General features: G+C 40.2%; 1 protein-coding gene across 14 annotated transcripts in view; it reads right to left on the bottom strand.

Annotated features, from left to right (window-relative positions):
• Positions 1-26,835, bottom strand: part of ERC1 (ELKS/RAB6-interacting/CAST family member 1) — a 535,673-nt gene that overhangs the window by 468,999 nt on the left and 39,839 nt on the right. For all 14 annotated transcript variants that reach the window (XM_009217664.4, XM_017945570.3, XM_017945565.3 and 11 more), the window contains exon 2: positions 25,484-26,304. In XM_009217664.4, coding sequence (XP_009215928.2) covers positions 25,484-26,152 — 669 coding nt within the window. In that variant the 5' untranslated portion in view covers positions 26,153-26,304. The remainder of the gene's footprint in view (positions 1-25,483; positions 26,305-26,835) is intronic.

Below are 26,835 nucleotides of genomic sequence, written 5' to 3'. Positions count from 1 at the left end.
CTGTTAAAGGAAACACGGGAAGGACTCTTTTCTTAAAGTTTAGTTAATGAGTGAAGATAAAGCGTTCCAGCAAGAGGGAACAAACAGTCCAAGCAGGAAGCAAATAGAAGAGTCTGGAAGACTAAATAGAAAACAACAAGTGTGTCAAGAGAATAATTTCATGAAAAATAAATAAATAGGAGGGAGGACAACTGAAGCTATACAAGGATTTTCATGAGACAGTAAGTCCATACTTTCCAAAGCCCTTGTTTCAAAGAATGCTGAGGAGGACTTACAGAAGCTAGCAAGTTCAGGGAATCCTAGTATTAGCTCCAAGATGAAAAAACACATACATTCTTCAGGAGAATATGAAAACAGCATTATTTCTATCTGACAAAACTAACCTGGCTGGGGTGATCTCTTCCTGAATGAAGTACATATTTAATGCATAACAAAAAGCTAGGCAACACTGATGAAAACTACTTGAACTGTTCCATAATCAAAGTGACAGTCCCGAATATAAACTCAATGTTTGCTGAATAAATAATACCCATTAATGCTTTTTCCCTCTTGACCTATATCAAGCATAGGGGAAACAAGTCATTTTAGAATTGAACAAGTGCTTTAGAATTGAAAATAATATTTTCCCAACACTTATACATTTTTATACCATACATAGCAGTTTACCCTTTCCCTCCCAAGTTTCTAGATATAGAAATAAATTCAACTTATTAATCCTGTGAACTATTCAAATAAACTATTCAAGGAGAAAAACAGGATAAAATGATGGCAGCTGACAATTTTTTTTTTTTTTTTTTTTTTTTGAGACAGAGTTTCACTCTTGTTGCCCAGACTGGAGTGCAATGGCACAATCTCTGCTCACCACGACCTCCACCTCTTGGGTTCAAGCGATTCTCCTGCCTCAGCCTCCTGAGTAGCTGGGATTGCAGGCTCCCGCCACCACACCCGGCTAATTTTTGTATTTTTAGTAGAGACGGGGTTTCTCCATGTTGGCCAGGCTGATCTTGAACTCCCGACCTCAGGTGATCCACCCTCCTCAGCCTCCCAAAGTGCTGTGGTTATAGGCATGAGTCACCGTGCCCGGCTAACAATTTCATTTTCAGATACATAATACTTTTTAACGTTTTTTCTCAGATAGAGTATACAATCTAGATGGTATTGTTTTTCTATGCTTATCTCATTTGGTTGCCAAAAAGACTAATCAAACAAGTTAATGGAGCACTATTTTCTCTTCAGCGTTATAGCTTAACCTAAAGAGCACTCATCTCAGCCGGGCACAGTGGCTCACGCCTGTAATTCCAGCACTTACGGAGGCCGAGACGGGCCGATCACAAGGTCAGGAGATCGAGACCATCCTGGCTAACACTGTCAAACCCCGTCTCTACTAAAAATACAAAAAATTAGCCGGGCGTGGTGGCGGGCGCCCGTAGTCCCAGCTACTCGGGAGGCTGAGGCAGGAGAATGGCATGAACCCAGGAGGTGAGCTTGCAGTGAGCCAAGATCACGCCACTGCACTCCAGCCTGGGCCACAGAGCGAGACTCCGTCTCAAAAAAAAAAAAAAAGGCACTTATCTCAAGCCCAGAAAAGTCATATTTTTTTATTCCTTGTACTCAAAAGTGAAAAAAAATACACAGCTTATCATCACCAAAAAGGGAATATTTATTCATAATTAATATTTATCCACACACCCATTAACATTTACTAATTCTAGGTGATGGATACACAGGTTTGTGTTTATGTAATTATCTTTAAAGTTCACTGGATATATATAAAATACATAGAGACAATAAATGTCAGGCTAATGTTCTAAGTTTTCAGCTTGGTTAACTAGATGAGTGCTTCCAGGGTGGTTCCCTGACCAGCAGCATAAGCATCACCTGGGAAATTGTTAGAAATACAAAATCTTGTGCCCCACCCCAGACTTACTTGATCAGAAATTCTGAGGATGAGTCCCAGCAATTTGTGTTTTAACAAACCCTCCAGTTAATTCTGATGCACACTTAAGTTTGGGGACTAGCTGACTAAAAGATCTTGCTATTCATCAAGAACAGAAAACAAGAGAAGCAGGCAGAGCCAGAGGAGATCATAACGCCAAGATGCCTTAGTGCTTCATGAATTCACCTTCTTTTCCCCTCCCCCTGCCCACATCCCCCAGGTGGTCACTGTGGTGTTTTTCATTCTTAAGAGACAGGGTCTCGCTCTGTCACCCAGGCTGGAGTGCAGTGACAGGATCAGGACTCACTGCAGCCTCAACCTCCTGGCCTCCAGGAATCCTCCCACCTTAGCCTCCTGAGTAGTTGGGATTTACAGGCATGTACCACTGCACCTGGCTAATTTTTCTTCTTTTCTTTTGTTTTTGTTTGGTTTGGTTTGGTTTGGTTTGGTAGAGACGAGGTCTTGCTATGTAGCCCTTGCTGGTCTCAAGCTCCTGGCCTCAAGCGATCCTCCCACCACCTCGACCTCCCAAACCACTGGGATTACAAGCATGGGCAACCATGCCCAGCCAGTTTTCCTTATTTCTAATTATACCCAGGTAAATGTATTTTAGTATTCATGAATTTATGCTTCTTAGGCTAACTGCATTATATGCTTTTTAACCTCTAAATCCTCAACCCAGAATATACATTACAATTACCTTAGGAGAGTGTTTTAAAAATCCTGATGTCCAGGTTGCAGACCATACCAATTAAATCGGGGGATGGAGGCTGACCAAAAGTATTGTAAAAGCGCCCCCAAGCAATTCCAAGTGTGCAACAATAGCTGGAAATCATGCAATCTAAGTGAAACTTTTTGTCTCTAGTTCAGTATTTCTCCAAGTATGATGACAAAACTATCTGTATCAGAATCACTAGACGTATATTTCCCAAAATGATATTAAAAATAATCTTCAGTGGTACATATATGACTTTTATTTTTATTTTTATTTTTTTTTTGAGACTGAGTCTCACTCTGTTGCCAGGCTGGAGTGCAGCGGCATGATCTCGGCTCCCTGCAACCTCCGCCTCCCGGGTTCAAGCGATTCTCCTACCTCAGCCTCTCTAGTAGCTGGGACTACAGGAACACGCCACCATGCCTAGCTAATTTTTACATTTTTTGTAGAGATGGGGTTTCACCATGTTGACCAGGATGGTCTCGATCCCTTGACCTTGTGATCCACCCGCCTCGGCCTCCCAAAGTGCTCGGCCTGACCTTTTTCATAATAGTTATGTATTTATACTTTCATTTTTTGTTTTCTGGCAAATGTTTTCCACATGTAGCAGTGAGAGTTTCATTTTAAAGTAAGATTCAGTTTTTTAAAATGAGTCAACTTTTTAAATTACTAAATAAATAGAATAGGGAAAACACTGAAGAGATGGTAAGCAAACAAAAAAGGTTCAGTTAACCTTCACAAATACAGATTCCTGAGCCCTCCCCGAGCAGTCCTGAACCAGAAACTTTGGGAGGGGTGTCTGGAAATTTTAATTTTTTTTTTTTTTTTTTTGAGACAGAGTCTCGCTCTGTCACCCAGGCTGGAGTGCAGTGGCCAGATCTCAGCTCACTGCAAGCTCTGCCTCCTAGGTTTACGCCATTCTCCTGCCTCAGCCTCCCCAGTAGCTGGGACCATAGGCGCCGCCACCTCGCCCGGCTAGTTTTTTGTATTTTTTAGTAGAGACGGGGTTTCACCGTGTTAGCCAGGATGGTCTCAATCTCCTGACCTCGTGATCTGCCCGTCTCGGCCTCCCAAAGTGCTGGGATTACAGGCTTGAGCCACCGCGCCAGGCAAATTTTAATTTTTAACAGTGCTCACAGGTGATTCACATACAGTAAAGCTCGGAATGCTGTAATCAAGAAAATGCTCTAATAAAGAAAAATTTGAGCCTTCTGCTACTAAGCAAAGAACAAGTTTGGGTGTAAAAGGGAACCTCTCATTCCATCCTGTTTGCTACCACCACTTGCCTGTCTCACACTTCTTGGGTCAGGAAGAAGTACAGTTTCTGCTTCAAGTCTTAGATCTTATCCTGACATCCTGTTCCATCCTTTCTTTTTTGGCCAAGTCCCAAAATCCAGGGCTTATCATTTGCTCTCTCCTCACCCTTCTCATTCTCCTTAACGTTGCCACAGAGTGGCTATCCCCACCCCAGGAGGCTGTGGGACAACCTCTTGTACCACATCCATTTGCTTTTCCGGCTACCCTCTGAAGGCAATTCTTTTAAAATGTCATTGGCTGGGCGCGGTGGCTCACACCTGTAATCCCAGCACTTTGGGAGGCCAAGGCGGGCGGCCCACCTGAGGTCAGGAGTTTGAGACCAGCCTGGCCAACATGGTAAAACCCTGTCTCTACTAAAAATACAAAATTAGCCGGGCGTGGTGGCGGCGCCTGTAAATCCCAACTACTCAGGAGGCTGAGACAGGAGAATCGCTTGAACCCGGGAGGCGGAGGTTGCAGTGAGCTAAGATCATACCATCGCACTCCAGCCTGGACAACAAGAGTGAGACTCCACCTCAAAAAGATAATTAAAAAAAAAGTCACAAAACACTGGTAAATCATCCCATCTTACCTGTCATTTGTCCTTTCAAATTCCAATGATAACCAACCTCCATCCATTCAAATTGCAAATTGTTTATATATTGTGGCATGGTTAGAAAATCCCCTCACTAGACTGAGGATGGCAAATACATTTCAGTTCATACTACCAACTCTTATCCATTAGCAGTAGCCAGTGGTTCTCAACCTTGACTTCACATTAGAATGACTCGGGGAGATTTTTCAAATCCCCACAGCAAGACCAACCCAAGCCCAATTAAATCAAATTATCTGAGGGTTTGGGTGAGACTCAGGCATCAGGTTTTGGTTTGTTCTTTAAGCTTCTCGGTGATACCAATACGCAGCCGAGGCTGAGAACCACCGATCTGGGTTCAGCTAGAGATGTTGCCAAGACAGATTTAGAGACGATCTGCCATGAGCGGCAACATTTTCGCCAATCCAGCACTAGATTCACTCAGGTAAGTACGGGAGACTCTGACAGAACAGGGACTTCTGAAGACAGAAATGTCCAATTCCAGTATCAATGAGGGTAATATGCAAATATTTGTTTACATTTATCTTGGGGTATTCCTTGACAAAAACATAAAAAATATTTTACTCTGGCCTGCCAGGTTGTTTTAAAAACCAAACACTATCCCTCCAAATATGCACAGTAGCTTTATGAAATTAAGCTGTCTCGGATACTTATAATTTTCAACAAGGCCTAAGATGGTGAAATTTATCAATTATTTAGCTGAATCTACTCAAGGGGAGATCCGAAGCAAGAGAGTTAAAATAGACAAATACTACTGTCTATAGGTACCACAAAGCATATGTAATCACAAGTTCAATACCACACATCACAAACAATTCCAACTGCTTCTGTGATACAGATCCCTTTCATAATTATATTTATTGTACTAGTGCAATTAGAGCTACTCATTCAATGTCTTGCACAGACTATAAATCTTTGAATATGTGAAATTTGGATTTAAAAATCTATTTTGCAATACATTTGCCACCAAAAAAATTTTATAACAACAACATTAAGTGTAAAGCATATTCTAAAAAGTAACAAAATTTAGCTTTACTCTTGATGTGACAGAGAAATAATGTTTAATTTTAGGAAGCACAATTTTTCTAATAAATGCACACTTGGCACAAAGTATCGCAGTTGTATCCACTTCCTGCCATAAATGCCAGCAGCAAGTACATCCTATCTCAAGTTCCTCTGAAGCCAGTGAGTGGGTAGAACACAACCAGAGCCAAAATGGGGAACACATGGTATTCATTCTTCGAAAAAAACCAGCAGCGGATTACAACCAGGAGGGGAAGCCATCTGTCGCAAGGAAAAGAGGTGGCGGGAGCTGTAACATGCCACCTCAACCTGCACGGTCATATTTTAGATTTTAACCCTTGTAATGAACGATAGTTTTCAAAATTATTAGCGTCAAGGTTATGGATGGAATGGGAAGACGAAGAAAAACCACCAACACTGCAATTCTACCAATACCATAACCATATCTCATACGGGGAAGAGCAACAACATAGCAGCAAATAGAAACCAAACAAAGGCAAAAAAATCAGAAACAAGTCAACACTTTGAGAAATTCAACACCCTCTAGTATGGGAAGCGCTGGCCGTTGTTATCTGCATTATCTGCATCTAGCCTAAGAACACTGCCCAAAACTTCAAAATGAACAAAAGGCGACTTTCAAAATTTAAAGATAAAAGCAAACTAAAAGTCAAGAATCAAGCTTTACCACTGTCTCAATTCCCCCTACCCTTTACCCACCCTAATTCACCCACCATCACCTTCAAAAAGGTAAAATCATAGAACAATTAAATAGATTGAAAAAAAGAATCTTACTAAAGTGTCAGTCCTATCTTCTCTGTGGTCTTACACCCATTAAAACCCGTTTTAGACACATGTTTCTAACCTTCAGAGAAGCACAAAACGAATATTAGTTAACTGTCGTTTTTAAATCTCAGAATACAGTGAGGTTTAAGAGAAAGTATAGTCACTAAACTTCTATTTATTTAAATCAGCATTTTATAGTGCCATTACAATGTAGGAACACTGTTCACAAACACTTTACTTGTGAAATCAGAAGTGTTCACACTAATTCTACTTTATTCACTTACTTGTCAATGTTCTGTAATTTAACCAGTTCTTGAAACCTTACCTACTCCACCCAAAGCCATCTCTAAAAAGAAAATAGTGATTTCCCCTTGAATAGATTCAGCTAAAAACCCAATTACTGGTAATTTAATTCTTCTTTCAGGCTTTGGCATACAAAGACATATATATTCTACCCAAAAAAAAAAAAAAAAAAAGCCATTTAACAAATTTTTAATTAAAATGCTTCTGTGTATGTCAATAAATGTTTTATTTTTAAATTAAATCAATAACGGGGGGTTATGCCTCACGCTCCTTAAGAACACAATAAATATTTATGATAGAGAAACAGTTACCCTCCACCAAGTTAACAGTGTTATTATTCTAATTACACCAAAAATGAACTCAATAGTTCAGAAATGACAGATTTATTTGTTCAAAAGTTCAATAACTAGGACATCAATAAGTAGGACATTTCAATCAACAGACCTCTGGGGAAAATCCACTGGGTCACATAAAAATACACCAAATGTTCACACATCATGAAGTAATTAATGCTGAATTCTTCATTCAACTACTCAGTGATAACACTTGGGGCAACTCTAGAATCAGGCTACTTTCCTCTTTCCCTAAAACAACTAAGGCAAATGTGAAGGGTGTGTCACATCCTCAAGTCTCTGATTCCCCGACAAAGCACATACCGTGGAGTGGCACTATCCGGTCGGAAGGCTGCCTCTGCCACCTAACAGCCACGTGACTTTGGGCAAAATACTCTCAGCCTTAGTCTCTACTTCAATAAAATTAACAGTACCTACCTCATAAAGTTGTTATGACGGCTAATAACACAGAGCACATAAAACAGGGCCTGTTTCTTAGTAAACACTACACAAGTGTTAGCTATTATTATTTACTCTGTTATCTAAACAAAGTACCGAAAAACTCTGTAAAAGGTCAGAGTTAAGTAAACACTGTACTTAACTTAGTCTAGCAAGTCACACAGACTCTATCACAACTACTCTATCTACCACTGGTGTGAAAGCAGCCATACATAATACAACAATAAACATAGCTGTGTCCCAATAAAACTTTATTTATGCACACTGAATGTTGAATTTCATATAATTTTCACATATCACATTTATTTTTTAATCATTTAAAAATGGAAAAGCCATTCTTTGCTTGCAGGACGTACAACTCCTGTAGGAAGGATTTGGCTATAATATGGTGATCCCTATCAAAAACGAATGCTTCTCAAAGCCAGTCCATGACCAAGTTGACTTAATAAAATTGTCACTACAAAGTTAAAATCTGTATTTTCTTGAAAGAACTGTTATTGTGAAATTATGCACAATTCCTTTGGTGTTAAATTGACTTTCCCCTTATAAAATAACAGTAATAATATGTATTATCGTTTTTTAATTGTTTTTATTTGACAATCCTATGCCAGTCTCCCCCACTTTTTTTTGTTGTTGTTATTTATTTTTTATTTTGCTAGTGTGTGAAATGCAAGTCTGGGAATCATTAATCTAATGCTTTCCGCCTAATCAAAACAAGAAAAGTACTGATGTATGTCATTTACACCTGCTGATATTGACTGATTATTTAAACTAATCAAATTATATTTATCATCTTCTCAACTGATCACCTATTATCTCTTTCCTCTACCCCTTCTCTCAATGTTAACCCCTTCTCAGGAGCCTTTGGATCCTATGATACACCTATTCTCATATTTCCTCCTCCAACAAAAACACAGAGGAATTTTAATGCCATCTTTTACATTTAATAAATGACTGAATATTAATTTTTCAATAAATATTTTAAACAAGTATGTACAATTCATTCATTTGTCCTTAGTCAAAAACACAATGACATTTGGCTTTGAAGCCAGACGGACCAGTGTGTCACTAGACAGATGTGAACCTGAACAAATTCCTCTCTGAATTTTCAATTTCCTCACCTATAAATGAGGACAGCATTGCTTACCTACAGAACTGTTAGTAAGGATTAGAAGCAATGTATATGAAAGCATCTAGGATGGTATCTATAAATATTCTACAATAATTATTACTAGCATCTACAATAGTCTAGATATATTAGCATCTATATCTACAATAGATATTAACACCTTCACTAGTTCTCTATCATAGGTACTCAGAGATGCATTTGGTAACAGCATCACAGTAAGACATCAGCTCCACTGACGAATCTATTACAGTATTTTTTAAAGGATACAACAGCAAATGATACGTAAAAACCAAAGGGAACCTCAGATGCAATGCTACTATTTTAATGTCAGTGGAGTAAATAATAGGTATTGTGGGCAAAGTATACCTTTTAGTGACATACACTTATGTAAGAATTTAATGTACAGGACCACAGTACAAAAATTAGTAATTTAAAATAAGCAGAATAAGAAAATACAAGCATTCTACGTTGCCCATTCAAGAGAAATCTCCACTGCCTTGTTAAGTCATCTTCATAAAAAAGCACGTATTTTAAATTACTTGCGGAGAGTTTTGGGCGCAACTAACCAACCAGGAACCCTATACCTTAGAAAGAAAATAGAGCAATAAAAACTGTATTTCCAGCAACACTACATTCCTTCTGGGAAAGCACTCCATAATTCATGGTTGTGTCGTTGTGGAAATAAAAATGTTAAATAATGAATATGACTGTAACTGAAAATCCTGAGAGCTAATTACCCTACTCGAAGTTCCTGAGAACTCCTACAGGAATATTAAGGCTGGGCTGGTAGTGATGAGTTATCCAAATGAAACCTATTATCCACTGTGACCCACTTTCTGAAGACATTTTATAGGTCCCAGCTGCTGTTTGCCTCTGGTAGCAGATCATGTAAGGTGTATTTCATACTTCAAAATATATTATAAAATGTATTTGTATTTAAGAAATGTTTGACTTAACTTTAATTCAACTACCATTTATTATACTGCATACCTATTATGTCAGGTAGTCTTGTCCATAATTTATAAATATTATCTTCTTTAATCTCACTTAAATATTGCAACAATACAAGTATTATTATCCCCATTTGTCAACTGATGAAATTCACATGAAGGCTCTTTGCCCTTTACAGGTAAACCCTGATTTTATGCCACTTACCTTGAAAAGCACTTCATTAGTCATACATGTCTCATTCCCAGAAGCACACAACTTGTTTATATGAATCAGTTTTGAATTTGGGCATTATGATCAAAGTGAACAGACTCTTAGAGAATTCCACCAGGATAACTGACAAAAACAAAATCAAGTAATTTCAGAAGAAAGAATCTCTAAAGAGCACCTAGTCCAACTCTCTGGGTTTTAAAGATGAGGAAACAGGCATTCAAAAAGCTTAAATATTGCCATGGCTACGCAGCTGGCAGAGCCAGGATCAGAGCTAGAATGCAGATCTCCTGACTCAGTGTTCCATCTATTACACCAGTGAATTTCAGGCTTATCAGACTTAATACCCTCCCATTTTATAACAAATATTTTGTAAATATGCCCTTTGCTATCCTGAAATGCACAGATAATAAGCCCGCTCCCTCATACGGTTTCAAAAAAAATTATATAACGCTGTATGAAGGAAAAATGAAAAGAAATCATTTATAATAAAATAGAATGTCTGTTAACATGTAAATGCTAGGGCACAACTACACCGAAAGACATATGCAAACAGAGGCTGAAGAGACAGTAGCATGAGCAACAATGCAATGTTGCTGTTGAAGTGGTTTTCCAAAATGGCAAAAACTCTAGGTAAAGTTACAAACAAAATGAAGTTTAATCTTCTATCAACTTCGTCCTCAGTCAAACGATGCTAATGTACTTACACACATTTATTAATTATAGGATCTTGGCTCAAATGACTATAAGCAGACATTTTATCCTATCAAATTTCTAGCAAGACACATGAAAATCATATGGTATGAGGGAAAGCTTTTCAGTACGCAGACCTGTCCTAAGCTGTGTGGGGAATGTGGTAACTTTAAGCCCTCTCCACCCTACATCCTAGAAACACCTTCTGCCCCTAGTTATTCTAACAGCCAGTGTTCCCACAACTTTCCAACAACTGAGACCCAGCACACCATCCCTTGAAAATAAGTATCTTTCATCAGAAATACCAAGAGAAATCCAAAAGCTTATCTGCTACCAGTTAAGTAAATATCCTTTTACCTGCTTCATCTCTTAAACATACTCTGTACAGGCTGGGCACAGTGGTTCACGTCTGTAATCCCAGCACTTTGGGAGGCCGAGGCAGGCAGATCACAAGGTCAAGAGTTCGAGACCAGCCTGGTCAATATGGTGAAACCCTGTCTCTACTAAAAATTATAAAAATTAGCCAGGCGTGGTAGTGGGCGTCTGTCATCCCAGCTACTTGGGAGGCTGAGGTAGGAGAAGCGCGTGAACCCAGGAGGCGGAGGTGGCAGTGAGCCGAGATCGCACCACTGCACTCCAGCCTGGATGAGAGAGCAACGCTCGTCTAAAAAAAAAAGAAGAAGAAGAAGAAAAATAAAAAGAAAATACTCTGTACCATAGATAACACGTTTCACAGAAAAGTAAGAAATAGACCCTCATAAAATTGCAAGATAGGAAAGGTTGGAAACACTCCCTCCTAAGAATGTGGCACCTGCTTTAAGTTCCTATGCCCAGGAAGAGGAGTCATGTGAAAAGAAGAAATTACTAATTATGCAGTTATCAAATTCAAGAAAGATAATCAAAAGAATATTTTTGGAATGTATTCTCCCAATTTTTCAGATTTTAAGTCCTATAAAACAAATTTAGTTCCCAAAAATGTTTCTTTGAAATACAACAAATGCTGTAGGTTTATCACATAAATACACTGCAACTGTATTTTTTTAAAAATTAAAAATACTAAGCCGGGCGCAGTGGCTCATACCTGTAATCCCAGCACTTTGGGAGGCCACGGTGGGTGGATCACTTGAGGTCAGGCATTTGAGACTTGGCACGGTGAAACCCTGTCTCCACTAAAAATTCAAAGCTTAGCTGAGCATAGTGGCAGGTGCCTGTAATCCCAGCTACTCTGGAGGCTGAGCACAGAGGCAGGTGCCTGTAATCCCAGCTACTCTAGAGGCTAAGCATAGTGGCAGGTGCCTGTAATCCCAGCTACTCTGGAGGCTGAGCACAGTGGCAGGTGTCTGTAATCCCAGCTACTCTGGAGGCTGAGCATAGTGACAGGTGCCTGTAATCCCAGCTACTCTGGAGGCTGAAGCAAGGGAACCAGTTGAACCCGGGAGGCGGAGGTTACAGTGAGCCGAGATGGTGTCACTGCACTCTAGCCTGGGCAACAGAGCTAGACTCTATCTTGGGGGAAAAAAAAAAAAAAACCAGGCCAGGCATGGTGGCTCACGCCTGTAATCCCAGCACTTTGGGAGGCTGAGGCGGGCAGATTACGAGGTCAGGAGATCAGTACCATCCTGGCTAACATGGTGAAACCCTGTCTCTACTAAAAATACAAAAAAATAGCAGGGTGTGGTGGCGGGTGCCTGTAGTCCCAGCTACTCGGGAGGCTGAGGCAGGAGAATGGCGTGAACCCGGGAGGCGGAGCTTGCAGTGAGCTGAGATCCCGTCACTGCACTCCAGCCTGGGCAACAGGGCAAGATTCCATCTTAAAAAAAAAAGAAAAAAGGAGAGTACTGGTTGGCCAGATGCAGTAGCTCACGCCTGTAATGCCAGCACTTTGGGAGGTCGAGGCAGGTGGATCACCTGAGGTCTGGAGATTGAGACCAGCCTGGCCAACAAGGCAACACCTGTGTCTACTAAAATACAAAATTAGCTGGGCGTGATGGTGCGGGCCTATTGGTTAGCCAAATACAATACGAGGGCTTCCTTAAGACAGCCCACCCAAAGAACCTCTCTAAGGGTCGAGAAATACATGCTATCAACAACAAACCAACAAAGTCACCATTCCCCACCGCATTTCCATTACTCACTGTTACTAAAGAAACAGTGTAACTTCTTAACCCTTGATGAAAAAGTCAGAGATCCTTGTTAATCCATGTTGATGTCACAGGTCATAATATTTAATTACAATACTAAACCAATAAGAGAGATCTTAGCTAAAGAGTAACCTAGTCAGGACTCTAGTGGCAGCCTCTTACAAGAGTCAGAAGAACCACATAAAGCCGTTAGACTTGGAGTCTTAAAGAGACCTGCAAAACTAGGCCAGGTGCGGTAGCTCACACCTGTAATCCCAGCACTTTGGGAGGCTGAGGCAGGTGGATCACCTGAGGTCAGGAGTTCGAGACCAGTCTGGCCAACATGGCAAAACCCTGTCTCTACTAAAAATACAAAAAGTAGCCAGGCATGGTGGTGGATGCCTGTAATCCCACCTACTTAGGAGGCTGAGGTAGGAGAATCGCTTGAACCCAGGAGGCGGAGGCTGCAGTGAGCCAAGATCATGCCACTGCACTCCAACCTAGGAAACAGTGCAAAGGCTCTGTCTAAAAAACAAAAAAAGAGAGAGAGAGACTTGCAAAACTGTTTTTCATTTCAAAACGTTACTTATAACATTTATTAGGTTTATTGTTTCTAAATGTATTAATAAATATTAATTTTTTATTTTAGTATCTAATATGACAAATATTGGTAGATATAACCTACGTAAACAAAACCTGCTTGGGGTCCTTAATAATTTTTACAATTTACAGAGGTCCTGTGTCCAAAAAGTTTAAGAATTACTGCTACAGAGGACTATTCAAGTACCTGAGGGTCATTTAAGATCACAGCAGTTATCTCACGTTGACTTCAAAGCTAAACAGATCCTTGCATATCACATTCTCTGAAAGTACACAAGCCACCAGCCACTGGTAAGAGATGGTACAGTGTGTACATTAAGGCTGAATTATCTCACTTTCTCGGCCTATATAGTCACCACATATGAAATTAAGCAAGTGTCACTGCAATCCAGTATTAGGTAGGAAAGCCTATTAGGTAGAAAAGACTGGCAAAATAAAGGGCGGGAGGGTTCAATAAGTATTGTCAATATATGGAAAAATCAAAGGAAAAGATCTATGTTAAAGACTAACTTTCCAAATCTGGAAAGAAATATGAGTATTTTTAGGCCGGGCGCGGTGGCTCACGCCTGTAATCCCAGCACCTCGGGAGGCTGAGGTGGGCGGATCACGAGGTCAGGAGATTGAGATCATCCTGGCTAACACGGTGAAACCCCGTCTTTGTGTTGTACAAATACAAAAAATAGCTGGGCATGATGGCGGGTGCCTGTAGTCCCAGCTACTCAGGAGGCTGAGGCAGGAAAACGGCGTGAACCCAGGAGGCAGAGCATCACGCCACCGTACTCCAGCCTGTTCAATAGAGTGAGACTCAGTCTCAAAAAAAAAAGAAAGAAAGAAAAAGAAAAATGAGTATTTTTAGAAACGTGTATGGCAGCCAAAAACAGTTCATAAAAGCATTTCTAATCTTGTCCATAAGGGAAGAACAGAACATTTTCAAAAACAAAATTTATCATTTCCTCACTGAAAGCACATTTTTTGTAATATTTCTCTTTTTCCCCAAAGTCACTCCTAATTTATCAAACAGAGGTGGGTACATGATCTCCAATAAACTTGTTGTTAACTAAAACAAAATAAGGGACATCTAAAAGTTTATGAAAAAATCATAAATCAATATTAATTTTTAATAAATAATAACTTTCAGGAATTGAAAGAATCACTCGAGGTATCTGCTGTCAAACAAAAATACCACAATAAAGACAGAGAACCAAAACACAAATCAAGCTGGATGAGAAAAAATACATAAAACTGTATTTTCTAACGGCTTCTCCCTCTCCACTTCTTACTCCCATAAGCAGAGACGTGTAGCTGATATTGAGTTAACCAGACAAGTGAGTTCCCCAACATTAACAAGCACACCTTCATAACATCTATATGCACGTACCTGAGGTCACAGTCATTAGTCTCCTATCTCCAAATTCTTATGAAAAACTTTTATTCACATAATTAAAACCACGTTCATCATTCCTGACTCTAAATTTAGTTCCACCTTCTAATCCACTTTTCCCATGTTAATCATCGGGAAGCAAGCTCCCCAATCTCAATACCACGGTTCACTGTATTCTTTTCTCTCGCCATCTATATCCAAATTTTTTTTTTTTGACAGCCTCTTGCTCTGTCACTTAGGTGGACGTACAGTGGTACAATCACAGCTCATTGCAGCTTCCACCTCCCGTGGTCAAGCGATCCTCCTGCCCTAGCCTCCCAAGTAGCTGGGGCTACAGGCGCATACCACCATGCCAGCTAATTTTTTTTTTTTTTAAGAGATGGGGTCTCCATATTTTGCCCAGGCTGGTCTTGAACTCCTGGGCTCAAGTAACCTGCCCACCTTGGCCTCCCAAAGTGCTGGGATTACAGGCACGAGCCATTGTGCCCTGCATATATACAAATATTTCTTTGAAAATCTCACGGATGTGCACCTTCTTCATTGCTATCACCCTGTTTAATCCAGGTCTTCTACAAGCAACTCATTTCCTTTCCCCGCCCTTTCTTCAATCCACTCTGCTGACGGCAGTAAAAGCTGCTCCTCAACAGTATTGTTTATTACATCACTTATGCCCTCGTTCTAGAACTCCCTAGGGCAACTTACTATTACTTTCTTCAAAACCTTCATTGAGTAAATCAGATTAAGAAAGAAAAGGCTGGGCACGGTGGCTCATGCCCGTAATCCCAGCACTTTTGAAGGCCGAAGCAGGTAGATCACCAGGTCAGGAATTCAAGACCAGTCTGGCCAAGATGGTGAAACCTTGTGTCTACTAAAAATACAAACATCAGCAGGGCGTGGTGGCGTGTGCCTGTAATCCCAGCTGCTTGGGAGGCTGAGGCAGAGAACTGCTTGAACCCGGTAGGCGGAGGTTGCAGTGAGCCAAGATCGCACCACTGCACTCCAGCCTGGGCAACAGAGACTCCACCTCAAAAAAAAAAAAGAAAGAAAGAAAGAAAAAACTGTATACTTCAAAGGGTGAATTCAATTATATCTCAACAAAATTGTCATAAAGGAAGGACAGGAGACAGGGAGGGAGAAAAAGGACAAAAGGGACTGGGAGGATGGGGTAAACTCCCTAAATGTTTCTCCCCAAAGTAACACTTTATTCCATACCACTTTGGGCATTCTGAAGAGTTCAATGACTTGGAGCACCCACACAGCGGTCAGAAGGTAGTCTTCCCTCCCAGTGACCACTTCTAGTGATGATGAAGCATTACTTTGTGACACTGTTCTTCCATCAAATGGATATAGCTTTTTTCTTTTTTTTTTTTTTTTTTTGAGAGTGTCTCGCCCTGTCGCCCAGGCTGGAGTGCAGAGGCACAATCTCGGCTCACTGCAAGCTCCACCTCCCGGGTTCACGCCATTCTCCTGCCTCAGCCTCTCAAGTAGCTGGGACCACAGGCGGCTGCCACCATGCCCGGCTAATTTTTTGTACTTTTAGTAGAGATGGGGTTTCACCGTGGTCTCGATCTCCTGACCTCGTGATCCGCCCGCCTCAGCCTCCCAAAGTGCTAGGATTACAGGCATGGGCCACCGCGCCCGGCTGGATATAGCTTTTTTCAAAAATCCATTCCTCCTTGCAGCCAAAATTTAAAACCCTAGTATTTGTGCTGTTTCCAGTGTTTGCTCTCCAAAAACAATACTAACAAAGAAAGAAAGAAGGAAAAATCACCTTCAACATGGCTGTCCATCAAATACTTAAGAGTATAATTAAAATGCTGCAAGTCTTCTCTCTGCTTGAGCTCCTTCAGCCACTTCTTACAAAGCATGGTCTCTAGGCACCTCCTATGCTCTTCTGGGCGTAACAGAGCACTCAAAACAGACACCAAGTTCCAGAGGGTGGTACGATTGTAAATGTTAAAAAAATGAAACTATGACCTCCACTGATTAACGTTAATGTAACTAAAAACTAAACCCATTTTCTGATTTCTTTTGCACAATAAAAAGTAGGACCCCTATATTTAAGATGCTATCTGCAAATTTGCTGTAAATTAGCAAATCTCTAAAAATAATTTCATTTCACTGAGATGAGATAACACACTACACTGCACTGTGAAATCCAAAAACACAGAGGAAAATAAAAAGTGAGAGAGAGACTGCAATTATCTGGCATACTATGCCCTTATTTCTTCATATAAGCCCTATCTCATATTTGTGCAACATTTTTATTAGATCTGCTGAATTATTTTTCATAATACTTCACTACATTCCAGATAAGCAAACTTACCAACTGTAAAAGAAGCAAATTTCCTATACCAACTTAAATACCTTCACATATGATCAAGACCCGATAAATGCATAGTTCAAATTTCTGTAAGCCATAGATGTACAAATTTTGCTTCTCAAAATAATTATTAACTCCCCAAAAGGAACATTATCCATTTTACATTTGATTTCATTTTCTCATGGCACTCTGCATAGTGCCTTTAACATATTCCCCTTCTGAAACCACAAAAAAGATTAAACTGATCTGGGAAATAAACAAGGATGTCAATTTATCTATATCTCCTTGTTAAAACAGAATATCAAAAAGAAAATTTAAACAATAATCTGAGACATAGATCCTAAATTTTAAGATCAGATTTTAAATGACAGTGAAACAACTAGCAACCTCATGAAAAAGTTTATTTAAGGCCGGGAGCAGTGGCTCACACCTGTAATCCCAACACTTTGGGAGGCTAAGGTCGGCGGATCACCTGAGACCAGGAGTTTGAGACCAGCCTGCCCAACATGGGGAAACATCATCTCTACTAAAAATACAAAAAATTAGCCGGGGGTGGTGGCGTGCACCTGCAGTTCCTGCTACTCAGGAGGCTGAGGCAGGAGAATCCCTTGAACCTGGGAGGTGGAGGCTGCACTGAGCCAAGATCGCACCATTGCACTCCAGGCTGAGCAACAAGAGGAAAACTCTGTCTCAAAAAAAAAAAAAAAAATTATTTAATGGCAAATAATAATGGCTTTTACTATATGGAAAATCAAGGTACGACCTAAAATTACATAAATGTTAATAGTCAAAAGTCTCCAAATAACGAGGAAAAAAAGACACAGAATTACATGAGGTTATCTTTCTGCATTTCTGAACTAGAAATTCTCTTGATTCCTAAGTAAATGAGAATCACAAAAATCAGACTCCAAAAAGAAAAGAAACACACAAGGCAAAAAACATTAAATTCACCTGCCACCCTATAATATTAAACAGTATTTTGTTCATACAAAATTTCAATGACAGTGCTTTAAGTAATTATTTTTAAAATAAGCTTCCAACTAAATTCAACATACAGAATTACTTCAAGGCATAATCAAAAAATAAGTATGACGATAATTTGGTTAAATATTGTTTAGAATAAAAAAATATAAATCACCCAGTCTTTTTTTTTTTTTTTTTTTTGAGAGGGGGACGGAGTCATGCCCTGTCGCCCAGGCTGGAGTGCCGTGGCACGATCTCGGCTCACTACAAGTTCTGCCTCCCGGGTTCATGCCATTCTCTTGCCTCAGCCTCCCGAGTAGCTGGGACTACAGGTGCCCACCACCATGCCCAGCTAATTTTTTGTGTTCTTAGTAGAAACGGGGTTTCACCGTGTTAGCCAGGATGGTCTTGATCTCCTGACCTTGTGATCCGCCCACCTTGGCCTTCCAAAGTGCTGGGATTATAGGCGTGAGCCGCCGCGTGCCCCATCCAAAGTCTTAGTAGCTCTGCAGTTCCACCAAGCTCACAGTTAGATTTTCATTCTTCGTCAAACATACGCTAAAAACCTTCCTTACTCCCAATTTTAAAAAAGAAAAAGAAAAAGCCTTCCCTTTTAAATACATACTATTCTAACTCTCCAACTAGCAGTATCTGAAAGTTCAGTAACAAAAGAAGGATGAGACAGAAAACTTGCTGAGTATTTATATTAGAAACATCTTCTAAAAGAACTCCATAATAAAGAACCACACATATCAAGCAGTTATAAGCAAATGTGTCTTTACATTTGATAGAATCCTAGAACAAGATCTCTATGGTCCAATCAGACCAACTATTTAGAATGGACCTAAATCCCCAGTCTCAAACTGAAATGGGGAAACTATTTAATTACTGTAAATCCTATTAAACCAATCTTCTTTATACAGTGGAAGATGCTTGACCTCTGAGGGCTATGGAGGGTATAATGAATGCAGAGTGTAATTAGGCCCCACTTCTGGCTGACTATAATCTATTAATTAGCATTCTCTGTCTCTGTATCTCATTGCAGTGTTTCACTTTACTTTAAAATTGCACCCTTCGTTTTTTGGACCAAAGTTATACAATTTTAGGATTGTGTAGTAATTACAGTGGGTATAGGAAGAATACATCGCTGCCAGCACTGGTGTTTAATTAGGGCAAGGGGTGGAATCTGGATAAGGCGGTGTTCACCATTCTTCAGCACATATGGGTTTTTTGGCATGAAAATCCTGTGGACTGTTTCACTGGAACTGAACTGAAAGATTCAGAAGATTGAAATATTTTGCCTCTGAATGCAGACTCTACTTAGGATATTACATATTTTCCACACAGCTTCTGAAGTATAGGCATAAACAATTGCTTCAATTATTTCAAAATGAACAAGTACGCCAACAACTTTTTTCATTAAATTGACATTTCTGAGTCACTTCATAATAAAAACCATCTTAGTGAGGGGCACAGTTTCAGCATCACCAACAAGGTATAATGGTGACTAGCTAATTCAAGGTATAATGGTAATAAATCCAGTAACTTCAAATCTACTCTAAATTTGATACACACACACACACGTATAATCTTATACACACATATACTGTCAATCCATTCTTGAAAAGTAGAGCCTTCAAAATGAAATGTTTATTCATATGCAATTTTTCCACAATATTTATTAATTCTTTTAAATTTATTTATTTATTTTAAGAGACAAGGTCTCACTATGTTGCCCACGCTGGACTCAAACTCCTGGACTCAAGGGATTCTCCTGCCTCAGCCTCCTCAGTAGCTGAGACTACAGGCATATACCACCATACTCAGCTCACAATATTTCTTATAATAAAAAATTATGTCTCAGCCACTTTTCAATTAAACTGTGATTTTTTATTAACAATACATTTGAAATTATATAATATTCAAATACGATATACTATAATTATCTAAATACTATGACAGTATATCTAAATACGATATACTATGATAATTATCTATGATAAATACTATTATAATTATCTTTGACAAAGAATGAAAATCTAACACAAAGAATCCCATATTTGGGCACTAGTATACACCAGTACACACTCCAAATCTACCAATCTCATTTTTACCAAGAAAAAAAAAAAAGAACCCAATACAACCCCTAAGAATACAGACACAGTTTCCAAAACCCAGGTTATATTGATACTTAACCACAAAACTAAAGAAAGCAAACTCATTTTTTTCCTCCTGATATTTACAACTCAATACCAAACTATAAAAACAGAATTTAGGCGGGGCATGGTGATGCATGCCTGTATCCCAACACTTTGGGAGGCTTAGGAGGGCAGATCACCTGAGGTCAGGAGTTTGAGACCAGCCTGGCCAACATGGCAAAATCCGTCTCTACTAATATACAAAAAATTAGCTGGGCATGGTGGCACGAGCCTGTAATTCCAGCTACTTGAGAGGCTGAGGCAGGGGAATCGCTTGAACCCAGGAGGCAGAGGTTGCAGTGAACTGAGATCACGCCACTGCACTCCAGCCTGGTGACAGAGCAAGACTCTGTCTCAAAAAAAAAATTAAAAAATTAGCCGAGCATGGTGGCACATGCCTGTAATCCACTTGGGAGGCTGAGGCAGAAGAATCGCTTGAACCCGGGAGGAAGAGGTTCCAGTAAGCCGAGATTGTGCCATTGCACTCCAGCCTGGGCAACACTGAGACTCCATCTCAAAAAAAAAAAAAGGCCCGGGTGCGGTGGCTCGTGCCTGTAATCCCAACACTTTGGGAGGCCAAGGCAGGTTGATTACCTGAGGTCGAGAGTTCGAGACTGGCCTGGTCAACGTGGTGAAACCCGTCTCTACTAAAAATACAAAAAATTGGCTGGGCGTGATGGCTCACACCTGTAATTCTAGCACTTTGGGAGGCCGAGGTGGGCAGATCACGAGGTCAGGAGATTGAGACCATCCTGACTAACACAGTGAAACTCCGTCTCTACTGAAAATATAAAAAATTAGCTGGGCGTGGTGGCAGGCGCCTGTAGTCCCAGTTACTCGGGATGGCTGAGACAGGAGAATGGCGTTAACCCGGGAGGCAGAGCTTGCAGTGAACCGAGATCACACCACTGCACTCCAGCCTGAGCAACAGAGCAAGACTCCATCTCAAAAACAAACAAACAAACAAACAAACAAACAAAAATTAGCCGGGCATGACGGCACACGCCTGTAATCCCAGCTACTCCAGAGGCTGAGACAGGAGAATCACTTGAACCCTGCAGACGGAGGTTGCAATGAGCCAAGATTGCGCCATGCACTCCAGCCTGGGTGACACAGCGAGACTCTGTCTCAAAACAACAATTTAAAAAACAACTGAGAATGTACTATTATTTTGTATTTAGGAATGATTTTTTTCTTGGTGTTGTACTTCAACTGACAAATTCAACTAATTTACTTGGTAGTGCAATGCAAATTAAAAACTAAAGTCAGTATTGTACTGACAACTTAAAAATGTCAACTGAAGAAACTGTACTTCACTGTTCTGCTGTCACATATCATTTGAACATTTATCTGGTGCATCAATGATTCACAAGGTGAGGAGACATCAAAATCACCTGGAGGGCTCTTTTTAACTAAACATATCTAAAATTTTAAACACCCTTTTCCCCTACACACGCCCCATCAACTGAGGGTCCCTGTCACAGTTAATGATCATTACGAACAGGAGTAGGTCACATCCCTGAGACGTAAAGTGGAAGAATAAAGGATGAGACACACTGAGCAAATGGTCCCTTGTTTCTTCCCCTTTCTTTTATGGTTGAGCTCAAAAGTGCCACAACAGAACCATCACAAATTGACAAACAGGCAACAGACAAGTTTAAGAATTAGATTGACACCCGGCGCAGTGGCTTACGCCCTTAATTCCAGCACTTTGGGAGGCCAAGGCGGGCAGATCATGAGTTCAGGAGTTTAAGACCATCTGGCCAACATGGTGAAACTCCATCTTTACTAAAATACAAAAATTAGCCAGGTGTGTTGGGGGGCACCTATAATCCCAGCTACTCAGGAGACTGAGGCCGGAGAACTGCTTGAACCGGGACCCAGGAGGCAGAGGTTGCAGTGAGCCAAGATCGCATCACTGCACTCCAGCCTGGGCTACAGAGCAAGACTCCATCTCAAAAAAAAAAAAAAAAAAAAAAGATAGAATTAGATTAGATTTACTAAATTCTAAAGATCCCAAGAGTGGTTTCTCATCAGAACCACCAGAGAAGCTTGTTCAAAACCTAAGTTCCTGGACCCCATCTCCAGGGATTGTACTTAGCTGGTATGAAGGAAGGCCTGGCAATCTCTGTTTTAACCAAATATGCCTGTTGATGCTGATGTTTCTGAGCCAGCATTTAAGAACCCTGTTCTTAATTTTAGACTCCATCAGTGGGGTCTATTTGAGCTTTTTTCTTTCTTTACACATTCTTAAAGTCTTAATGACTCAAACGCAAAGAACTTCCTAAGGAATATTTTTTAAAGGACAATTTCTCTTCTTTAAAGAAGCTAAGTCTCTAAGAAAGAGATTTAAGTATATTAAAATATTCAAATGTTGAGTAGTGACAATTTTAATAACATTAAAAAGTAAAAGCAAAGTAGTTTGAAGTCATAACGTATCTGAGAAAGAATAAATCATAATTTCTAATTACTTAGATATCTGATTCAAATGAATTCAAGGTTTAGTTTTTAATTTGCATTGTAATACCAAGTACATTTGAAGAATTTTAGCCCTGTGATATTAACTAGAATAACAATAGAATAATAGTAGGAGGCATTAAAAATAATGATTTAGATACATATTAGAGGCCTTTAATATACAGTAGAAATGTTGTTAGCTAAAAAAAGGTCACAGCATAATACCAACAGTATTCCATTCAGGTAAATCTGTTATGTGTATATGAATACAGGTATTTCAGTAAAGAGAAATGTCAAAATGCTAACGGTGGAACAGCAAAGTTGTCAGTAGATGGGAGGATCTGGAATATATTTTGCTTTCATATCTATGCTTTTCTGTTTTATATTTATGAACAGAAAAAATGAGCTATTTTTATTGCTGAAAATGTGTCTGGAGCTTTAACATACAAAATGTAATGTAACTAGAGATCTTCGAGTAGCCAAAACAGTAGATCTGAGTATCTGGACTGCATATTAGTAAGAATGGTAAGACAATCGACAGAAATCTTAGATTAGATTTACGGTCATATGTTGCTTAATGACAGAGATATGTTCTGAGAAAGGCGATTTCATCATTGTGCAAAGATCATCAAGTGGACTCATACAAACACATCTGGTCCAGCCTACCACACACCCAGGACATAGGATATAGCCTACTGCTTCTAGGCTACAAACCTGTACGGCATGTTACTGTACTGAAAACTGTCGGCAACTGTAACACAATGGTAAATATTTGTGTATCTAAACACATCTAAACATAGAAAAGATACAGTGAAAACACTGTATTATAATCTTTGTTTTGTTTTTAGAGACAGGGTCTCACTCTGTCACCCAGGCTGGAGTACAGTGGCCCAATCTCGACTCACTGTGGCCTCGACCTCCCAGGCTCAGGTGATCCTCCTGCCTGAGCCGCCCAAGTAGTACAGGCGCCCACCACCAAACCCAGCTAATTTTTTTCTATTTTTTGCAGAGACAGGGTTTCACCATTTTGCCCAGGCTGGTCTCGAACTCCTGGACTCAACCAATCCGCACCCCCTCAGCCTCACAAAGTGCTGGGAGTACAGGTGCGAGCGATCACACCTGGTAATACTATATTATAACTTCATGGGACCACAGTCACACATTAGGTCCATCAGGGACCTAAACAGCTTTGTGTGCCAGACGACTCCTTCATCAGAGACACAGACAATTTCTGATTGCTTCTTTACTTCTTGGTATCATTTAAGAAGAATGCAGAAATTGATATCTTTATGCTTTCTTTATAATTTTGAGTAACCTAATTCAAAAATAAAGTGTAATACCAACAATGAGGTAGTTAATTAAATATTCTCCTTTTAAGAGTATAAGACAGCTTTTTTAAGAAGGAAAAAAATTCAAGCTTGCAAGTTTAAGAAAACTTCTAAAAGTACGCACAACTTGCACCACAGGGGGAAAAAAAGTAAAGAGAGAAAAATTTCAAAAGTCTTTTAAACAAAAAGTATGGGCCGGGCATGGTGGCTCACACCTATAATCCCAGCACTTCGGGAGGCCGAGGCAGGTGGATCACCTGAGGTCAAGAGTTTGAGATCAGCCTGGCCAACACAGTGAAACCCCGTCTCTAATAAAAATACAAAAATTAGCCGGGCGTGGGAGCAGGCACCTGTAATCCCAGCTACTCAGGAGTCTGAGACAGGAGACTCACTCGAACCTGGGACGTGGAGGTTGCGGTGAGCCAAGACTGCGTCACTGCTTTCTAGCCTGGGAGACAGAGCAAGACTCTGTCTCAAAAAAAACAAAAACAAAGAAGTATGTTTAACATTTTAACGGGTAGAGCCTGAATACGATTTGTTCACATCTTTGGAGTCATCAGCTTCCTCACTGAATGTGACACGGCTATCACCAAACACATCAACTGTAACCTGGAGGGGCACAGAAAAATAAGTGAGTATTCCCTGCAGCTAATGTGACGGCACTTAGCTCTCAAACTGCAAAGCCCCATGATGATAAAGCCCAGTCACCTCACTTCTTTTCTACAAGCAAACAATCACACCAGGTTGCCTTTCCTCTACCTCAAATGTAAAGAATTAAAGAACAAAAAGCTACAAAAGCATCCTGAAGTTAAACTTTCATGAATGGCAACAAAATGAATAGTTATTGTTCGTACTTAATAAACACATCATCAACATTAACTTTTTTTTTTTTGAGACAGAGTCTCATGGTGTCACCCCAGACTGGAGTGCAGTGGCAGGATCTCAGCTCACGGCAACCTCCGCCTCCCAGGTTCAGGTGATTCTCCTGCCGCAGCCTCCTTAGAAGCTGGGATTACAGGTACACACCATCACACCTGGCTAATTTTTGTATTTTTAGTACAGTCGGGGTTTCACCATGTTGCCAGGCTGGTCTCAGACTCCTGACCTCAATGATCTGCCCACCTCGGCCTCCCAAGTGCTGGGATTACAGGTGTGAGCCACCACACCCGGCCAGTGTTAACTCTTTAAAAGTAATTTCTGTTCTCAGCTGACAACACTGATTTATCTTGTGATAGTCATTTTGTTTCGTTTCTAAGAATGACTTTTTGACATCATGACAAATCTTAATGGTATACCTTACACTTCAGTTACCTAGTCTAAATACATTTGGTAAAAGATATTACAGTGTGTGGCAAAATTAAAACCTCAGAAGAATTTAAAAAAAAAAAAAAAATCACATATGCTGAAAGGAAAGACACGAAGAGAAAGAGAAACCAGAGAAAAGAACCAAGCAAGAATGGAAGCAAGCAGACATGGGCAACTAGAAACGAACAGGGCACAGGACCCAATCTGGAAAGGGCTGAGAAATGGAGGACACAAAATAGTAAAATAAATAGGAAAAAGGGAGATACATATACTACGAAGGGAAAAATCTAGGAAAAGGGAAAAAAAAGGCTATTTCATTTACATGCATGAATTCAGCCAATACAGTTAAACACACATGTAGAACTTACCTGGTTCTCCTCCTGTACAACTCTGTACTGTTCCTTCCAAATGGTGATTTTGGAAGCTTCATCTTTTCTCAGGGCTCGTTCTTTCTTCAGCTCTGGGCTCCAGAAGGTCTTGATGCTATTCATTGAAGAACTCAATTTGCTCTCCTTTACTTCCACATCCTTCCGCAAGAGATCATTTTCCCTTAATACTTCCTTCAGCTGTGTCTGCAGATCCATGATTGTGTTATCTCTCGCCTGACGCAGGGAGTGAGGCACAGTGGATGCCATACTCACAGGAGGGAGGTGGTGCTCTCCAAACGCTATGGTGTCACTGGCAACCCCACTGCTAGCTATGTTGGGGCTACTGCCCATAGCAGTCATCCGGACACCGTAAGGCAGACGTCCCCCAGAACGGCCAAGTGTCATGGTGCTTTTAGGTGTTTCTGAACCCACATTTTCATGGTCACTTAGATACATAGGGCCAGAGGTGGCATAGGCAGCATTTAAAGACTGTATATTTTCCATAGAAAGGGTTTTCCCACTGCCACCTCCAACACTGCTTCCCGAACTCCCTCCTGTACTATTGGTTCGACGATGACCCAAGCGAGGGGAACGTGGAAGCCTGGGTGAACGCCCAGGGCTCTGGTTGCTCGGTTCCACCTTCCCAACAGAGCGAGCACTTCCATACATGGTTGCAAGGTCAGAAAAGGTGTAAAGCAAAAAATCAACAACAACGAAAAATGGGAACTTTGTGAGGTGTCTCTATGGCTGTAAGTCGGTTTACGGTTAATTAGAAGAAGGTCCCCAGCTGTCCAATCTTGAAGAAGTATCTTACATCATATCTGTAACGACAAGATCACACATTAAATCCTCCAATAATAAATATTTCCCTTCTCAGAAACGTTCCATTACCCCCACTTAAAGAAGATCTACCCCTTCTACCATGTATTTACTCAGGCATTCAGAATGTGATTACAGCATAATGTACTTCATAGTAAACAATATTTTAGAGATATTTTAGATGTCTCAAAACTGAATGCTGAAAACATACCATGCAACTGGAAAACAAACAAACAAAAAGTGCCAGGTGCAATGGCTCATGCCTATAATCCCAGCACTTTGGGAGGCCAAGGTAGGAAGATCGCTTGAGGCCAGGAGTTCAAGACCAACCTGGGATACATAGCAAGACCCTGTCTCTACAAAAAAGAAAAAAAAAAAAACAAGAAGTATAAAGACTGACAAGGAAAAAATTAAAATCAATGTCTGAATATATGATTTTCTAACTGAAAACCCAAGATAATCAACTGACAAGTTATTAGAATAACAGAACTCAACAAACTGGTCAGACTCAATATCAATATAATTTCAATATT

The sequence above is a fragment of the Papio anubis genome, chromosome 9 (assembly GCF_008728515.1).
Source record: "Papio anubis isolate 15944 chromosome 9, Panubis1.0, whole genome shotgun sequence".
NCBI lineage: Eukaryota > Metazoa > Chordata > Mammalia > Primates > Cercopithecidae > Papio > Papio anubis.
The sequence above is the reverse complement of the archived record's forward strand: the minus strand, read 5'-3'. Positions and strand labels throughout refer to the sequence as shown.